Source organism: Sander vitreus, chromosome 6 (assembly GCF_031162955.1).
Source record: "Sander vitreus isolate 19-12246 chromosome 6, sanVit1, whole genome shotgun sequence".
In the NCBI taxonomy this organism is placed as follows: domain Eukaryota; kingdom Metazoa; phylum Chordata; class Actinopteri; order Perciformes; family Percidae; genus Sander; species Sander vitreus.
Window position 1 is genome coordinate 28,894,090 of NC_135860.1, and position 15,475 is coordinate 28,909,564.

Here is a 15,475-nt window from a genome sequence, read left to right on the forward strand (position 1 = left end):
TTAACATGTGGAATCACAGTTTTGATCGTCTTCTGGTTCCCTAAATGAAGAATATTGAATTCTGAATGTTCTGTTCATTGTTTAAAACCACCTAATCAAAACTAAGAAAACAGTGCCAGAGTAAACCAGCCATGAATGCCTTTGTGAAGCTGGATTCAATCTAGTTAAAACATTCATGAATACAAAAGTATCTTTCATCATCAGTGACAGTTAAAAAACAGAAAAAAAATATATATTTAAAAGAAAAAAAAACACTAGTATTACTTGAGTTTCAATTGTACAGTCAAAAAAAATCTAACAGGAAATTCCTCTTTTTTCATCTGGAAGCAAGCGGGGAAATGTCATTTGCAGGATGTGAAATACAGCGGAGGCTCAGTCCAGACAGAATGGTTTAATCCACACCGCCACCATCATCATCATGTTTCGCCTCCGAAGCCACTCAATGAATGTTTGCATTGAGCTGTGGGGATGAGGCACACCAGAGTGGTATCTTTGTAGGGAGGGGGTGGGGGGGGAAGAGTTATTGGCCTGTTTGTGGAGAGAGGTGTACGTGGTTGCATGCCTCAGACAGATTGGAAGCAGCGTCAAAAAGTCCACAAAGTGCTGCAGGCTGTGTGGTGTGACGCCTCCGGAGGGTTTACCTTAATGACACTTGGAACAGCATCCTTTCTTCAACACTCGAGTCTTCCTGTTTGATAATTAGATCTGCAGCTACCGATTATTTTCATTGTCGATTAATCTGTTGATTATTTTCTGGATGAATGGATTAGTCGTGTGGTCTCTAAAAAGTCAGAAAATGGTGAAAAATGTGGATCAGTGTTTCCCAAAGTCCAAGATGACGTCCTCAAATGTCTTGTTTTGTCCACAACTCAAAGATATTCAGTTTCCTGTCCCAGAGGAGAGAAGGAACTAGAACATATTCACATTTAACAAGCTGACATTACAGACATTTTTTTCATAAAAAATTACTCAAAATTATCAATCAATTATGAAAATAGTTGGAGACGGGTGCCCCGGATAGCTCAGTTGGCAGAGCGGGCGCCCACATATAGATGTTTACTCCTCGACGCAGCGGGCTAGGGTTTGACTCCGACCTGCGGCCTTTTGCTGCATGTCATTCCCCCCCTCCCTCCCCTTTCATTTCTTCAGCTGTAAAAATAAAGGCCGAAAATGCCCAAAAAATTATCTTTTAAAAAAAACTAAAAAAAAAACTGTTTGAGACTAATTTATTAGTTGACAACTAATCAATGAATCTTTGCAGCTCTAAGGTTAATACCACTGAGTAATGAATATTCAGGGTTTTCCCCAGTGTATTGTAAGCCTGGTGGCCCCCCCACCAGGCCTGAGCCACAGGAATTTAGTTTTAAGGTATTTTTGAGCCGTTTATTAAACTACACTTGCAGTGGGGCGGCTCGGTTGAAACTAAGACGTAGTCCTATTTTCAAATCTCCAGTTAGCTTTTAGCACTGACTTAATGTACGGCCCTATGGAATCTGTCTGATAATGAAGCTTTTTTTAAATTCTCAATTTTGCGATTCTGTCCATGATTCTGGTATCACAGAAACATCACAGCCGGGCTCGCCTCGAAAAAAAGACACTTGCCACCGGGCTAAAATAACTTTTCTGGGGGAAACCCTGATAGTTAGATAAACCAAAGATGTTTTGCTTTCCATTTCAGTTAACTCTAACTGACCCAATAGCAGTTGGATGTTTAGTCGGACAGAGAGGGCGAGCGCAGGGACCTGCCGCTGGCCGGGCTGTTGCTGTAGGCGTGCGAGTTGTCCCTCTCTCTGTCCTTCTCCTTGTCCTTGCTTTCGTGTTTGTGCTTATGCTTGTGCTTGTGTTTGTGCTTCTTCTTCTTCTTCTTGTGCTCGTGGTGGTGGTGGTGGTGGTGGTGGCCGTGTTCCCCGCCGTGTTTGGAGGACAAAGAGGATGTCTCTTTGGAGAAGGACGGCACGGGTGTGGCCGGCATGGAGAGCATGGACTGTTCCACTGACGGCGGCTCTTTACCTAACAAGATAAAGAGGAAAGGGGTGTGTGTTCCCAGGTGATGGCTATTTTTATTTATTTTCCAGAATGATGTAAGAAATAGTGTGTGTGTGTGTGTGTGTGTGTGCCTGTGTGTGTGTGTGTGTGTGTGTGTGTGTGTGTGTGTGCCTGTGTGTGTGTGTGTGTGTGTGTGCATGTGTGCCTGTGTGTGTGTGGGTGCCTGTGTGTGTACCTGGTGTAGAGGGTCTCTCTAACAGATGGAGATGTTGGTGAATGAAAGCCTGACTATCATGAACCGTCTCCATATCAATGTCTTCATCTTCCATTGTGTTGAACTGCAACAAACCAGAGCTACATATTAACACCAGATACAAATCAAACAAAAACAGAAGTTTATAAATGATTAGCTTGAATAAAAGCAGAGCCCAGCCGGAATGTAGAGGTCTGCCGTCCTTTACCCGGATCTTGAAGTGGCCTCCTCTTGCATCATCGTCCTGTTGCTGCAGCACCTGTCCCGGCTCTGGGGGGGAGCCCAGCGGGGTCTCAGCCTTCCTCTTCAGGCCCTGAGGGGGCTGGCCCACCCCACACACCCCTAACGAAATAGGATCTGGCTCCTCATCCACCTGGCACACACAAACAAACAGTATGTGGTAGCACGGCTTACTTAATGTAACGTTAATATTAATGTGAGTTTGTAACACATTCAAATGGTGTATATGAAACCAGAATGGATGACTTAACATGCTTCCATGTTGAGTCATTTCATGAAATTGTACGAGGTAAAATGTAATCCCATCAGCTCCTTAAACTTGTGCGTGATTCATCATGAAGCTGAATGTGCTGATACAACTGATTCAATCAGATGCTTTATAACCACATTTGTGCTCTCAGCCGTGAGAACAGTGAGTCTGGGTACAACAGTGATGCAATGGGAACGAGGTACAGCCAAATACTGTTGGCAGCACTACAGTAGCCATAATTACATAGATCCAACCTAAGATAACACAGTTTTTAATGCAGCAGTTACTATCTGCGTGCCATCTGAAAGGTTTCATAAATCAAAGACATTCAAAACAGGGAAATGAAGACCACCAAGCAGCTCGCTGATGACATGAGCATAGAAACCACTGAAAGTCAAGTTGCAGCTTGATGTTAGTACGTCTTTAACGAATGTGTGTGTTGGCTGAAACGACACAATTTATGGTCAAAATACAAATACGACCTGTCAAGAAATAATTTAAAATACAGTTTGGTCAGTAGGTCATAAAGTGCATTTTCTATTTACACTAAACCAACTGTCCTGACAAACGAGTGCACACCACTTACAGCTGCGTAGCACATGCCCACGCCATGGATGCCGATACTGGCAGGGGTGTCCACAACGGGGCCGACCTCCAGCTCAGGCTTGATGGTGGGGTTCAGGACAGCTTTTTTCTCCTTCAGGTTGAGCACGAGGCCCAGTTCTGGCAGTGGAAGGCAGGAGGGTCGAGTCAAACCGAACAAAGTGTAGTAGAGGTTCACGGCATCACAGCGCAGCCGCCAGTCGTGGGAGGTACCTGAGAAAAGAAAGGGCAAGGTGGAAGGGAGTTATGGGGGGTGACAATTGAGGGCAGTGGGATTGAAAACAAAAGCACAAAGCCGGTTAGATCAAATGTAGTCTCGCTAAGCCAGACCTTCCTCCACAGCGCTGCGGAGGAGGGTCTGGCTAGTCCACACAGCATTCCGGGATGGGAGGAAAACGTGCTCTGGTTTATTGGCATTTCTTTAAAGTGCTCATATTAGGCTCATTTTCGGTGCCTCTGCTAAATAGCCTCAGGAAGGGACTTGTTTTGGTGGAACATGTGTACGTTCAAAAGTAGTTTTAGTCGTGCAACCGAAAACTCAGATTGGACAGATAGTCTAGCTAGCTGTCTGGATTTACCCTGCAGAGATCTGAGGAGCAGTTAACCATAGTCCTCAGAAATCCACCAGAGTTTAGAACGCCAACACAAAGACAGAGGAAGGGGACGGACATCCGGCCGAAAATGAGGTACAACCAGAGGAATTTCTGGAGCAATCCCAGAAATGAAACGTCGTCGATATAGACTAGATCAAATGCAGTCCAACAAAGAAGTAAAGGCTAATTGTGTCACTTCGTAACTGACCAGTTATTACAGAGAAAAGGAAGGAGATGGAAAGACAAAGCATGATGAAAAAAGCCTTACCTCCAAAACTAACCAGCCAGCAGTACCGTGAGTTGGATGAAGAGGCAGAGAGATGGAGACAGAAAGAATGGGAAGAGGGAAGAAACAGGAATAGCCCTGTTTCCATTCAACTGTCTGCAAAAAAACTAACGTGAATCCGGTGCGTTTCCGTCAGCTGGTTTGGAGTGAATAAACCGGGCTACGGCGTGGTTTGGTCAGAAGTCGGCGCTTTAGGCTACGCATGGCAGAAACCGGCCAGTAAACAGAGGAGAAGAAGACGAGGTTGCTAACAGGAAACAAAACAAGAGGCCGTGGCCATCGAACCATCTAGGAGAGAAACACGGAGAGAGGTCTTCAGGAATTTGTTTTAACTAGCTGGGCGATATGGAGAAAATCAAATACCACGATACTGATATTGCGGCAATATTGTAGGGTTGACTAATGGTGCTTTCTCAAAGTATTTACACAATGAGATTTTAGATAAATAATCATCAGTAATGTGGATATAATGACTAAGTGGGTAAAGGTAAATAATAGAACAGCTAGAACAGTCTGGTGTGTTCAGAAAATCACACCACTTTACTGTAATGCAGCCTTTAAAACCATGAAACACTTATCAAGATATCACGATATCCAAAATTGAAGACGATATCTAGCCTCATATATTGATGTGGATATAATATTGACATATTGCCCAGCAGTTCTTCCATGTCAGCTAGTGTCGGCCATGTTTCATGCTGTCCAGACACAAAGACCCGTTATGGGAAGATCATTGTCTGAAACCTCCTCTGCCCACAGCTTTCCCACGTCACACAGTCACGGTGTGTAAAAACGAGGGCAACACCATGAGCACTTTCGACTAAAGACCGTTATCCCCACTCCAACCATTATTGTATCTTGCTCCTGCTTCTCATCCCACGTTAGTGTGTCGCCATTCGGAAAAGCTATCAACACTGCTGCCACTGTTATCCTGAGCTGCCTGTTCTTCAACCACACATTTCATTGACTTAACCGAAGAGACATGTTAACTTAACACAAGACGATCAGCTCTCAGCGACATCAGAGCTAAATACATCTTTATACGAGTCATTTGAGTAGCAGTGTTTTAAGAGTTGGAATGAATTAAACAAAAACTAACTATTGCTGAAGCTGACAATTCAAAGGCCAGGCACCTAACATGGGGGGGGGGCTGTGGCTTTAGAAGAAGGTTGAAATAAATGGCTCGAACTGCAGCAGAGAGTACACAGAGTTTTTGTTCTTACGGCACTGACCTTCAGCCAGTGAAACATCATCCTGTGTGAGTGTGTTTAACACGTGGGGGGCTGTGGGTTATGGGGGGAGAAGAATAAAAGCACCAACACATTTCTATAACATAGTATTTAAAGTTACCACTCTGGTCACTGTGTATTTAAACTGGCAGCACAGGCCAGGCTGTCCAGCGGCAGCAGCCACCCACACCGACTGACCGACAAACACAAGTTCACTGGGAACAATCAGCATCAACATTTTTGTTCATCCTTCAAGCTTGTGAGTCAACAAATTAAATACATTGCTGCAATGAGAGCCCAATGGTCTTCAGGAAAACGGAATAGTGAACATATAGTTGTAGATGGGATGTGTTTGGATTGGCAGACTGAACCATAATGGCCTGGCTAGCTAGATGAAAGACACATAGGACCCCCAGGAAGAGAGAGAAATAATGAAACCTGAGGACTCAATAGAAGGCAGAACCATGTGCGTATATGGTGGCGGCACGGCCAAAAAGTAGACCTTAAACCTTTTCAGTTCATAGACTGGATAATACAACAAGATAATAATGAAAGAAAAGCACAGGAAGCAAAAAAATTCATATGAAACGTTATAATGGAAGTGGCACTGCAAAGACGACCTGTCAAGTCAATGAAATAGTGCAGAAACCGTTGATGAAACGATTCTACACAATTCACTGTTGATGAAAAATGTATCAAGTGATGTATCAAAAGAAAATGCCAGATTATCTCTGACTCCAGCTTCTCAGTACTTTGACTTGCTTAATTGTAAAGAGAATTTCTTTGTGCTTTGGACTGTTCCCACAAAACAAGCTATTTAGCAGTCATCTTGGACATCAAAAACTTGTGATAGGGTTCAGTTTCTTCTACGTTTTATAGAATAAATGATTGTTAAAACCACACAGTTACAATACACGTGGCTATACACTGACTGGAAATTAATGTGCAGCCATGTACACAGAAGTAAACTAGTGGAACTGGAAGTAAGGCAAGATAGTGCCGCTAGTCCCAAAAATTCCCCCTCAGAAAAGAAGAACACAGGTAAGAAGAGAATCAGTGAAATATAGAATGAAATGGAACAGCTAAGCTTCAACGTTTTTCACTTGATTAGAACAGACAGAGCAAAGGTCTGGAAAGCAGCTGATAGAGAAACATGAGTGCTGCATACCAACTCTGTCACCGTGATTCCTTTAAAGTTCATTCAGAACTCCTTGGCAGCTTTCATGGACGATGACGTTCAAACGGTGTCAGTGAGTTGTGCAACAGCAGACAGGCAGTCTGACAGAAGTCTGTCCAGTCAAACACATGTGGAAAGGGAAACTAACTGAACTCTGCCTTGGTCCATCTGAAGGACAGAAAGCCATCTGTTATAATTTCTTGTTATGAATGGGATGATAACAGATTAGGGCTGCACGACATGAGGAAAATAATTGCGATTATTTAGACTGATATTGTGCTTGCGATATGATTCACGATATTGGGGGGAATGATCGTTTTTGTATCATTATTTTCATTTTCATTGAAAATTATTAACATTGAAAGAAATGAAAATGATTATAGTGTGATTTGTTGCGAGGTGCTGTACCAAACCAAGATGTTTTCTTTAGTCTGTAGGATAGCATCTGTAGGCCGGGACGTCTCTGCAGCACCACAGTACTTCAGTCAGAATGGTTTTGCCACATTTTGCCTTGAACAAATATTGCGTCTCCTTCTGTTATATTTATTAGTCTGGCATTACCAGAGCTGGAGTTGACGATGAAATGCGTGGTAATCGCAGCGGCTGTGAAACGCTTTCATTTCCTGTAAGTTCTTCACAATAAAAGCCCTCCGTTATTTTGGTAACGAATGCTTTTATTATGAAGCAGGAAGATCAGGAAATGTTGGGGCTTCATCAGCAGTAACGTAACGCGACTCCAATAAGCGAACATGAAACGTAAAATAAAAAAAATTATAATATAAACTAAACTTCAAACCACAGAGATTCAGTTAGAAGATACAAACGTACTGAGAGCTGAACACGCAGAAACTTTTAAAAACCTCTTTCTCTCCTGCACAGGTCCTGCCACCCGTCAGTAGATCTCCTTATGTCGGCTCGCAGACAGACCGTGTGAAGCGCTTTTTTCATGTTCCACTTGTATATGTGAGAGTAACAACTGACATTATAAACACACAACCAGCCAACATGCAAATGGAAATGGTGCACGGGTGTATTTGCATATAGAGCGGGGAAATGAGATCTGATCACAAGTGGTCACTGAAGACGTGTGTGAAGACACGTTCTGCTGCCAGGTGAAAACACCCGTACCTAGAGCTGTCCACTCGGTTCGGATTTTAATACCAGGTCAGAACAGGCCCTGTGTGTGTGTGTGTGTGTGTGTGTGTGTGTGTGTGTGTGTGAGTGTGAGTGTGTGTGTGTGTGTGTGTGTGTGTGTGTGTGTGTGTGTGTGTGTGTGCCTCACCTGAGTTCATTAGTTTCCAGAGCTGGTCGACCAGAGCTTCGTTACACAGAGCTGAGTCTGTTGTCTTGGTGAAAGGTGGATTCTTACTGAGCATACCCAGGATCTTATGTCTAATTGGACAACAAAAAGACAAGAACAAGAAGACGATTAAAAATCCATGCTGGCCATTTCTAAGTTACAGGTCATTTAACATAAACTACATCTACATAAAATGAGGTTAGTCAATCAGAGTACCCACGCACGATCACTTATCCAGACGGTAAAATACACTAAAGGGTAACGGGTATTACTAAACTGTAATCTACAGGTTTGTCTGTGTGACTGTGTCAGACAAGTGGTTGCATATCATTGGAATGGCAGAGGCAGAAGAGTTCACATATTTTCAAGTCTATCTTAAAAACAATACTAAAATACTCGTATATGTACGCTGAAAGGCTTATTGGTTGCTGTTATTGTTCATGCCAGAAAGACGTTTAACAATTTCAGACCTGTTCTATGCAAAAGGCGTTCCAAAGTTTCAGCCTTTTTTAGTATGAAGTTCCCTCTTTGGGTTTCTTGCGGAGCCGCAGCAGAGTGGGAGTAAGGCAAAGCAGGAATTTCACTCTCACTTTGGAGGACGCCCACGTGATTTGTCTAACTTGGACAGCTAAAGCCTCATATCATCTTCAGCTGAAATTAAGAAGTCACCCAAAAATGAAACAATGTCTCCGGCTTTTGTTACCCTTTGCTCTTTACTTACACTGAAATTGCTTTAGGAAGGGATCCTCCGTATGGACAGCCAAAAACGTTTTCAATGTACATTTGGGTATGCAATTATTGTATTAAAGGAGAATTCCGGTCGATTTCAAAACGTAGCTCTGTTGTTTGTAAATTTGGAGTGCTGTAACTATCAGGAGACAAATTATAATTGAGTTAAGTTTGGAGACGCTACCTTGTTTAATCATTAAATTAATAAATATTTTTGATCTCTTTTCAGTGTTGTAGTTTGTAGATGGTCCTTGAAGTCTTGCCGTCTCACCACCGGAACTAAACAGAGCTGAATTAGCACAACCTTTATGCATTTCTGTCACATCTACTGCAGCCATATTCACTGTGTTCCCTCGGAAGGAATCACTTCACATGGGTAGGCACTTGTAATGGCACTTCGAACATGTTAAGAGGCTAAAAGCACGTTTAAAACTTGCCCTGTTTCATCCTCCTGGGTGCCCTCTGTAGCAGGATGATAACACGCTGTAGGCAGCACCGATTGTTTTCGTCTTTCTCGCTACTGACAGCACTCCAAATTTACAAACAACAGAGCTACGTGTTGAAATCGACCGGAATTCTCCTTTAAGATAGACTTGAAAAAATGAACCCATACTTTAAGGCCTCTGAAGGTGTCAAGGGACAGATTTAATAACATGCAAACGAATGAAAAAACGTTGAGGCAAGGACACTGCACTTACAGTGATAACGTACACATGAGCGTGTATGTAATGAATGCATGTGTGTGCTGGCTGTTAGCCGACCTGACATAATGAGCTGGATCATTCTGGACCATGTTGAGCAGCCACTGCAGCTCCGCTGAGCTTCTTTCAACTGCGGGACAAACAAAAGACATCGTGCACACGTCAGAGACCTGAACACATGAAGACATGTCACTGTGAAAAAAACATCCTCAAGATCCTGAAGATGCTGTCAAAATAAAACCCAACCGCGGTTGCTTTCAATAAACATTCAAATATTATGTTTACTGGCATTTGAGGATTTGGCCTTAATTAACCTCCACCTATCAGCGCCGCATACCAAAAGAATATCATTTGTGTTTTTTTAACTATAAGATGTGTGGGAATTTAAAAAATTTGGGTCACAATCTGATTAAACATGGGATTGTAATTTACACATCCTATTAATAAATACACTGACAGATAGATATATCCACCTTAACTGGCTTCAACAAACCTATAACTTCTCCAGGACCTGTGAGCTAGGTCAATGAGCTTCACAAAAATGCTAATAATAATAATAATAATAATAATACCAATAACAGCTAGCATCCTTGAGATACATGTCCTACCTCTAGTATAGTCCACCAGAGCCTCCAGTGCAGCGACGCGCACGTCCACAAAGTGTCCGTACTCAGCGTAGGACTTGAAGAGTGACGCGTCACTGGGAATATGGCCGTTCCTCTGAAGCTGACGGATCGCACTCAGACAACTGGAGAGAGCAGGGGAACAGAGGAATCAGGGATCTTCTAGTTGTGTGTGAAATGAATGCAGAAAGAGTTCTAACGGAAGGCAATACGCCACAGTTTGCTCTTCATTTTGGATAAAAATAAATATAAATAATACATTAATGAAACCTCGTGACTCCCTCTTTCTTTCCCACAAACCTTACAGTTACTTTTCTTATTTAATATGCTAAACTGACCGTGGCAGATGGATATGCATTGAGCATAATCTAAAACGGAGTCTACCTTTAAATTAAAGCTATGCCGCCTTTAGGTGCTTGAAAACAAATATGAGATTTACAAGCTGAGCTGACATAATATTAACATGGGACACATATACCAGAGATGAAGTGATTTATTTTTTAATCCCTCAGTAATGTTTACAGGCAGAGGGAATGGAAACTTTGTTAACTGAAGATAAATGCTATATTTCCATTATATTTTCATTGAAAGTTATCTTCCATATCTACAATCTCAGCATAAATAAATAAAAACATTTTGTGTGGTTAACATACCTCTACACTCTTTCACATGTTACATATTATTTGTGGTATATGGAAGACCAACCTTTTAAGCAAAGGCTAAACGAGACTACATACACTGTTGTTACAAAACAGGTATTGTATCCTGTAAAAATGTGTTTCCTTATTTTGTTGTCCAATTATTGTGGCGGATTCCTAGCACCTAAGCCTGATTTCCTAAAATAACTAGTGGTTGGTGCTCATGGTTGGAGATAAGAGGGTTCTTTTACTCTGTTTACAGCAGTAGGAAGGAATATAGCAACATTTGAAATTATTTTAACAGCTGAGATGAAGAGTTGCTAGGAGAAACAGGTTTGAGGGGATCATGTGTGGAACATATAGAGGCAAAGACTGCGCTCCTAACCGGACAGTGATGGTGTTTCTGAAGCTCGGCAGCAGTTTCTCCATGTTGAGAAAGCGTGTGATCTCCTCCAAGATGAGACGGACGTCAGCGTTCAAGTTGTCCACTGTGCGCACCTCGTTGCTGATGCTGATGGCGGGGGTCAGAGAGTTGGTCAGTGCTTCAATCAGATCTGCACGGTAGTAGTTATCTGAAAACTGAAGACACCGGAAGAAAGAGGAGAAGTTAAACCCCTGTTAGTGGATGCTGATCACTGGGGCCAAAGTTTTACTGTTAGCATCTGTAAAATCAAAATAAGTTTTTTAGGGTTTTAAATATACCACAGGTTTTTAACCACTAATGTTTAGAATACCACTGAATAACTTGAAAATGAAATACTGTGTGTACTTGATGGCCATAACTGATCGTGTCTTTAAGAGTTACTATGCATGTAAAAGAGTGTGTGTGTGTGTGTGTGTGTGTGTGTGTGTGTGTGTGTGTGTGTGTGTGTCTTTACTTTGTTTTTTCTGTTGTCGTTGTACTTGATGAGGTCAAGGATGAAGTTGAGGACATCTTTGGGACAGAGGTTCTGGACATCTCTAAGTAGCGCCATGGCAACGGGCATCGTCTGACATGGACAACAAAGAGAAGACAGTAATCATGTTGTGATATTGCTGCGAAAAAAACAGAGGAACCCAATTTCTCATTTTACACTGTGCTTCACTGTGCCACGTGGCCTTGTATAATAGAGCCCAACTGCTGCTGGGATTAAATAAGGCTCCTTAGATTTGGTTGTTTAGGAATTGTGCGCTAAACATGTTCTGACTGGGACATTTTACTGCTGGAAAATGGTTGACAAAATACTAAAACAAATACAGAAACACTGTTTAGAAATATATCTATACGGTAATGTATTGTTAGCAGCTGACGTATATCTGTGATAAGCTGAAATCGCCTGGAATGACAGATCAATTCTGTTTTTTATAGTCTGTTGAGAGTGTGTTTACGGTACTGAGAACAAGTGTGTGTTGAACTGTGTGTGCCTGTCCGTTAGACGTACCTTCTGCAGGAAGTAACTCTGGAAGCTGATGAAGTTGTTGGTCTTGACGATGTTGGGGCAGCTCTTACAGCAGAACATTCGGGTGAACAGGGACTTCATAGCCGGCGGGCCCTGCCACGTGCTCACCATGGAGTTGGCTATCTGCACGGTTTACACACACACACACACACACACACACACACACACGAGAAGAGAAGAACGCAGCTCTACTTTAGTCAATTACTTGACTAAAGTACTTGACAGCTTAGACAGTTCACGTCTGTCTAAGCTGCCACACGCGGAGGACGGCATCTGTCGGGGGTCCTCCATTTGCTGTGATCACCGTAAAAATAACGGCCAAACTAAACATTCAGCAAAGCATGTGGAATGTAAAATATACACGCACTCTCAAGAGTTGTGGGAGTTACATGAGAAACACTGCGTGGCACACAAATGACAAGTCAAGAATGTTGTAGCTTGTATAACAATGTCCTTTCTGTCCGTTATAATCGCTGTGGTGAGAACTGAACTACAAGGTAAAAGGCAAATGTACACATGAGCAGCACATGAGGTTTCCACAGGCATGAAGACTGGCAGCTCCAGTGGCCTTTGGGTTCCAACAGGATATTGGGGAATTTATGTTAATGTGGTAATATAGGGCTAAGGGTCACTGACACAGGATGTTGTCATTTGGCAAGGTAAATAAAGGGGGGCATGCACACCGGAATGTTTTTGTACGTGTGTATGCCCGCATTCATGAACACATCTGTATTTTTTGTGTGTCAGAGTTGTTAACATGTGCTTGACAGCCCTGGGCTGTTCCTTCTGCCTTCCAACATTTTCTACCAATAACAAGCACGTCAATGCCATCCCAACAAATCATAATGCAATAGTCCATCCGAGGTCAGTCATATTTCACTTTGTGGGCAGTGTGGGTATGAAAGTGAGTGTGTGTGTGTGTGTGTGTGTGTGTGTGTGTGTGTGTGTGTGCGTGTGCGTGTAGTATATACCAAAGGCCATTACGATGGAGTCTGTTGGGGGTTCTGTGGCCAAACACAACAACTTAATGAAAGAAGTGAAGTGCTGCCATTTCAACCTCCACTCAGTTTATCATGTTGTAAAAATATTGGTTCAGGTGGAACCCGAATGGTGGAAATCCAGTGCGGTTTAAGTTGGAATAGACCAAATCCAGAGAATAGAGTTTCCTGGAGCCACAGAATAGGATTATTCAGGTGGGTGGCCTCACCGGCTCAGAAGTTATATGTTGTTCACATACTGTGGCCTGTTTCACAATATTGTTTGAACTGAGGTTTTTGAAAACAATTAAGATTTTTACCAAAATAAATGAGAGATGAGACAAGAGCAAGAAATATGGTTAAGACACTGTCACCATCCATTAGAAACTATCAGAGCTGAATCAAGCTAGTTTGAGAGTCTATAAACGTTAAATTACTCCCTATCAGTAGTGGAAGAAGTATTCAGATCCGCTACTTAAGTAAAAGTACTAATACCACACATTTTTCCTAGGTCGCACCGGTGCACTTAACGTCCTCGCATCCTCGCATCCGCTGCCTCTCCACGAACGAAGCAATGTCGTTTATATCGATATGGTTTAATGTTGCGTTACCTTACCCATTCCTTCTGTAAAGCCGTGCCTGTGTTTGGATCTCTCCTCCGCGCAGCCCCCCCCCTCCCATTCACTCACACACGGCTCCGCTGCTGCTGACATTTGTCAGGGAAACCTGTATTGGTACCAGTGTTTCCGCTGGTAACTCTCTGTTATTGCGGCCGCCACAGCGAAAAACACATTAGAAGTTATTAGATGCAACTAACTTCAGTTGGTTGAGTAATAGCGTGTGAGACGGAGCCTGCTGGACCTGGGCGAGAGATGTGACCCATGGCCAGAATATCATAGTTCATAAAAATGCAGCGCAGTGATGATACAGACATTTCATAGCCTGCACAAGACGTGTGTAACGCCGCTGACCCGCCAAAGTGCATTCGACCCGTGCTGGACCCATTCATAATGAGTCAGCCGTCACTCAGAGTAGTATATGCTTCAGTCCATCGCACTCCCCCTCCTCTCTCCCCCTCTGTTTTTTTGTTTTTTAAAAAAAAGACTTAGGCCTTTATTTTGATAGGAAAGCTGAAGACATGAAAGGGGAGAGAGGGGGGGAATGACATGCAGGAAAGGGCCGCAGGTCGGAGTTGAACCTCTATATATACCAACTGACCTATCCGGGCGTCCTCTCTCTCTTTTAAATCAGTCTGTTATTGTTGTTGAAAACAAGTGAAGAAGCTTTCTCAGAGATATATATTTTTTAAATATATCCTAAGCTATTTATTTCAGATAACTTTCATTTACATGTGTTGCAGCTGTATATTTTCAAACTGGGAAGGAAACCCTGTCTTTGCATTTTATTTTAATCACAATCTGTTTTAATAAAAGAGCTTGTGAAAAGTGGCTTTGACTTAAAACTGAACATATAGCCCACTTTGAAAAAAATACAGAGCTATATATTGTGTATCGCCATTCAGCATTAACGGCGACGCAAGGAAAAATTTGGGTGCACCTAAATTTTGTGCTGGTGCACCTAAATAAAAAAAGTTAGTCTGGAGCCCTGGTGTTTAATGGTCTGATCATTTCAGCTGGACTTGTAGGCCGTTATATTGTTGGCTAGTTTCATTTAGAATAAAACATCAGATTTTATAAACTACATGTGTTTTGTGTTGCAGAAATCTTAATGTGTAAAGTAACTAGTAACTAAAGCTGTAACAGATGAATGTAGTGGAGTAAAAAGTACAATATTTCTCTCTGAAATGTAGCGGAGTAGAAGTAGAAAGTGGCATGAAAAGAAAAGACTCAAGTAAAGTACCTCAACATTTGGACTAAAGTACAGTACTGGAGTAAATGTACTTAGTTACATTTCACCACTGCATCCTATAGAGACAGAGTGCATTTAAGTCCCGCCCCCACCGGAGGGGAAGCCAAAGACTCGCTCTCCATTGACTGGAAGGTGCCTCCTCATCAATTCCCTCAGCTAGCAAACGACAACAAAATGCCTAAAAGCTGCAGTATATGCACTATAATAAATATATATATATATATATATATATATATATATATATATATATATATATATATATATATATATATATATATATATATATATATACACACACACACACATACATATACATACACACACACATTTGTACATTTTTTCCTTTGTATTTTTTTTATCTTTACTTTTGAATATTCTTGTATTCTATTTATTATTTCTTGTATATTCTGTATGTGTGCTGTGAGTCTTATATTTTGCTGCTGTAGCACTGACATTTCCCAATTTAGGATCAATAAAGTCCGTCTGATCTAATCTAATTAAATCTGATGTTTTTAGCTAGCTACAGGCATTTTGTTAGCGTTTCAGCCCTTGGTTGCATATTGTGGCGCAGATTGTTTTCCT

The 15,475-nt window shown here is 42.0% G+C and overlaps 1 protein-coding gene across 2 annotated transcripts in view; it reads right to left on the reverse strand.

Moving 5' to 3' along the window:
- taf2 (TAF2 RNA polymerase II, TATA box binding protein (TBP)-associated factor) overlaps nt 1–15,475 on the reverse strand; it is a 36,969-nt gene continuing 21,494 nt past the window's right edge. The window contains exons 18-27 of one of the 2 annotated variants that reach the window (XM_078253613.1): nt 12,030–12,170; nt 11,487–11,597; nt 10,994–11,187; nt 9,956–10,095; nt 9,408–9,477; nt 7,900–8,009; nt 3,316–3,545; nt 2,448–2,612; nt 2,222–2,324; nt 1–2,010 (exon numbers count right to left, since the gene is read on the reverse strand). In XM_078253613.1, the coding sequence (XP_078109739.1) occupies nt 1,712–2,010; nt 2,222–2,324; nt 2,448–2,612; nt 3,316–3,545; nt 7,900–8,009; nt 9,408–9,477; nt 9,956–10,095; nt 10,994–11,187; nt 11,487–11,597; nt 12,030–12,170 (1,563 nt within the window). In that variant the 3' untranslated portion in view covers nt 1–1,711. Of the gene's footprint in view, nt 2,011–2,221; nt 2,325–2,447; nt 2,613–3,315; nt 3,546–6,608; nt 6,786–7,899; nt 8,010–9,407; nt 9,478–9,955; nt 10,096–10,993; nt 11,188–11,486; nt 11,598–12,029; nt 12,171–15,475 lie in introns of those variants that run through there. The other variant, XR_013502165.1, reaches the window with a different exon arrangement.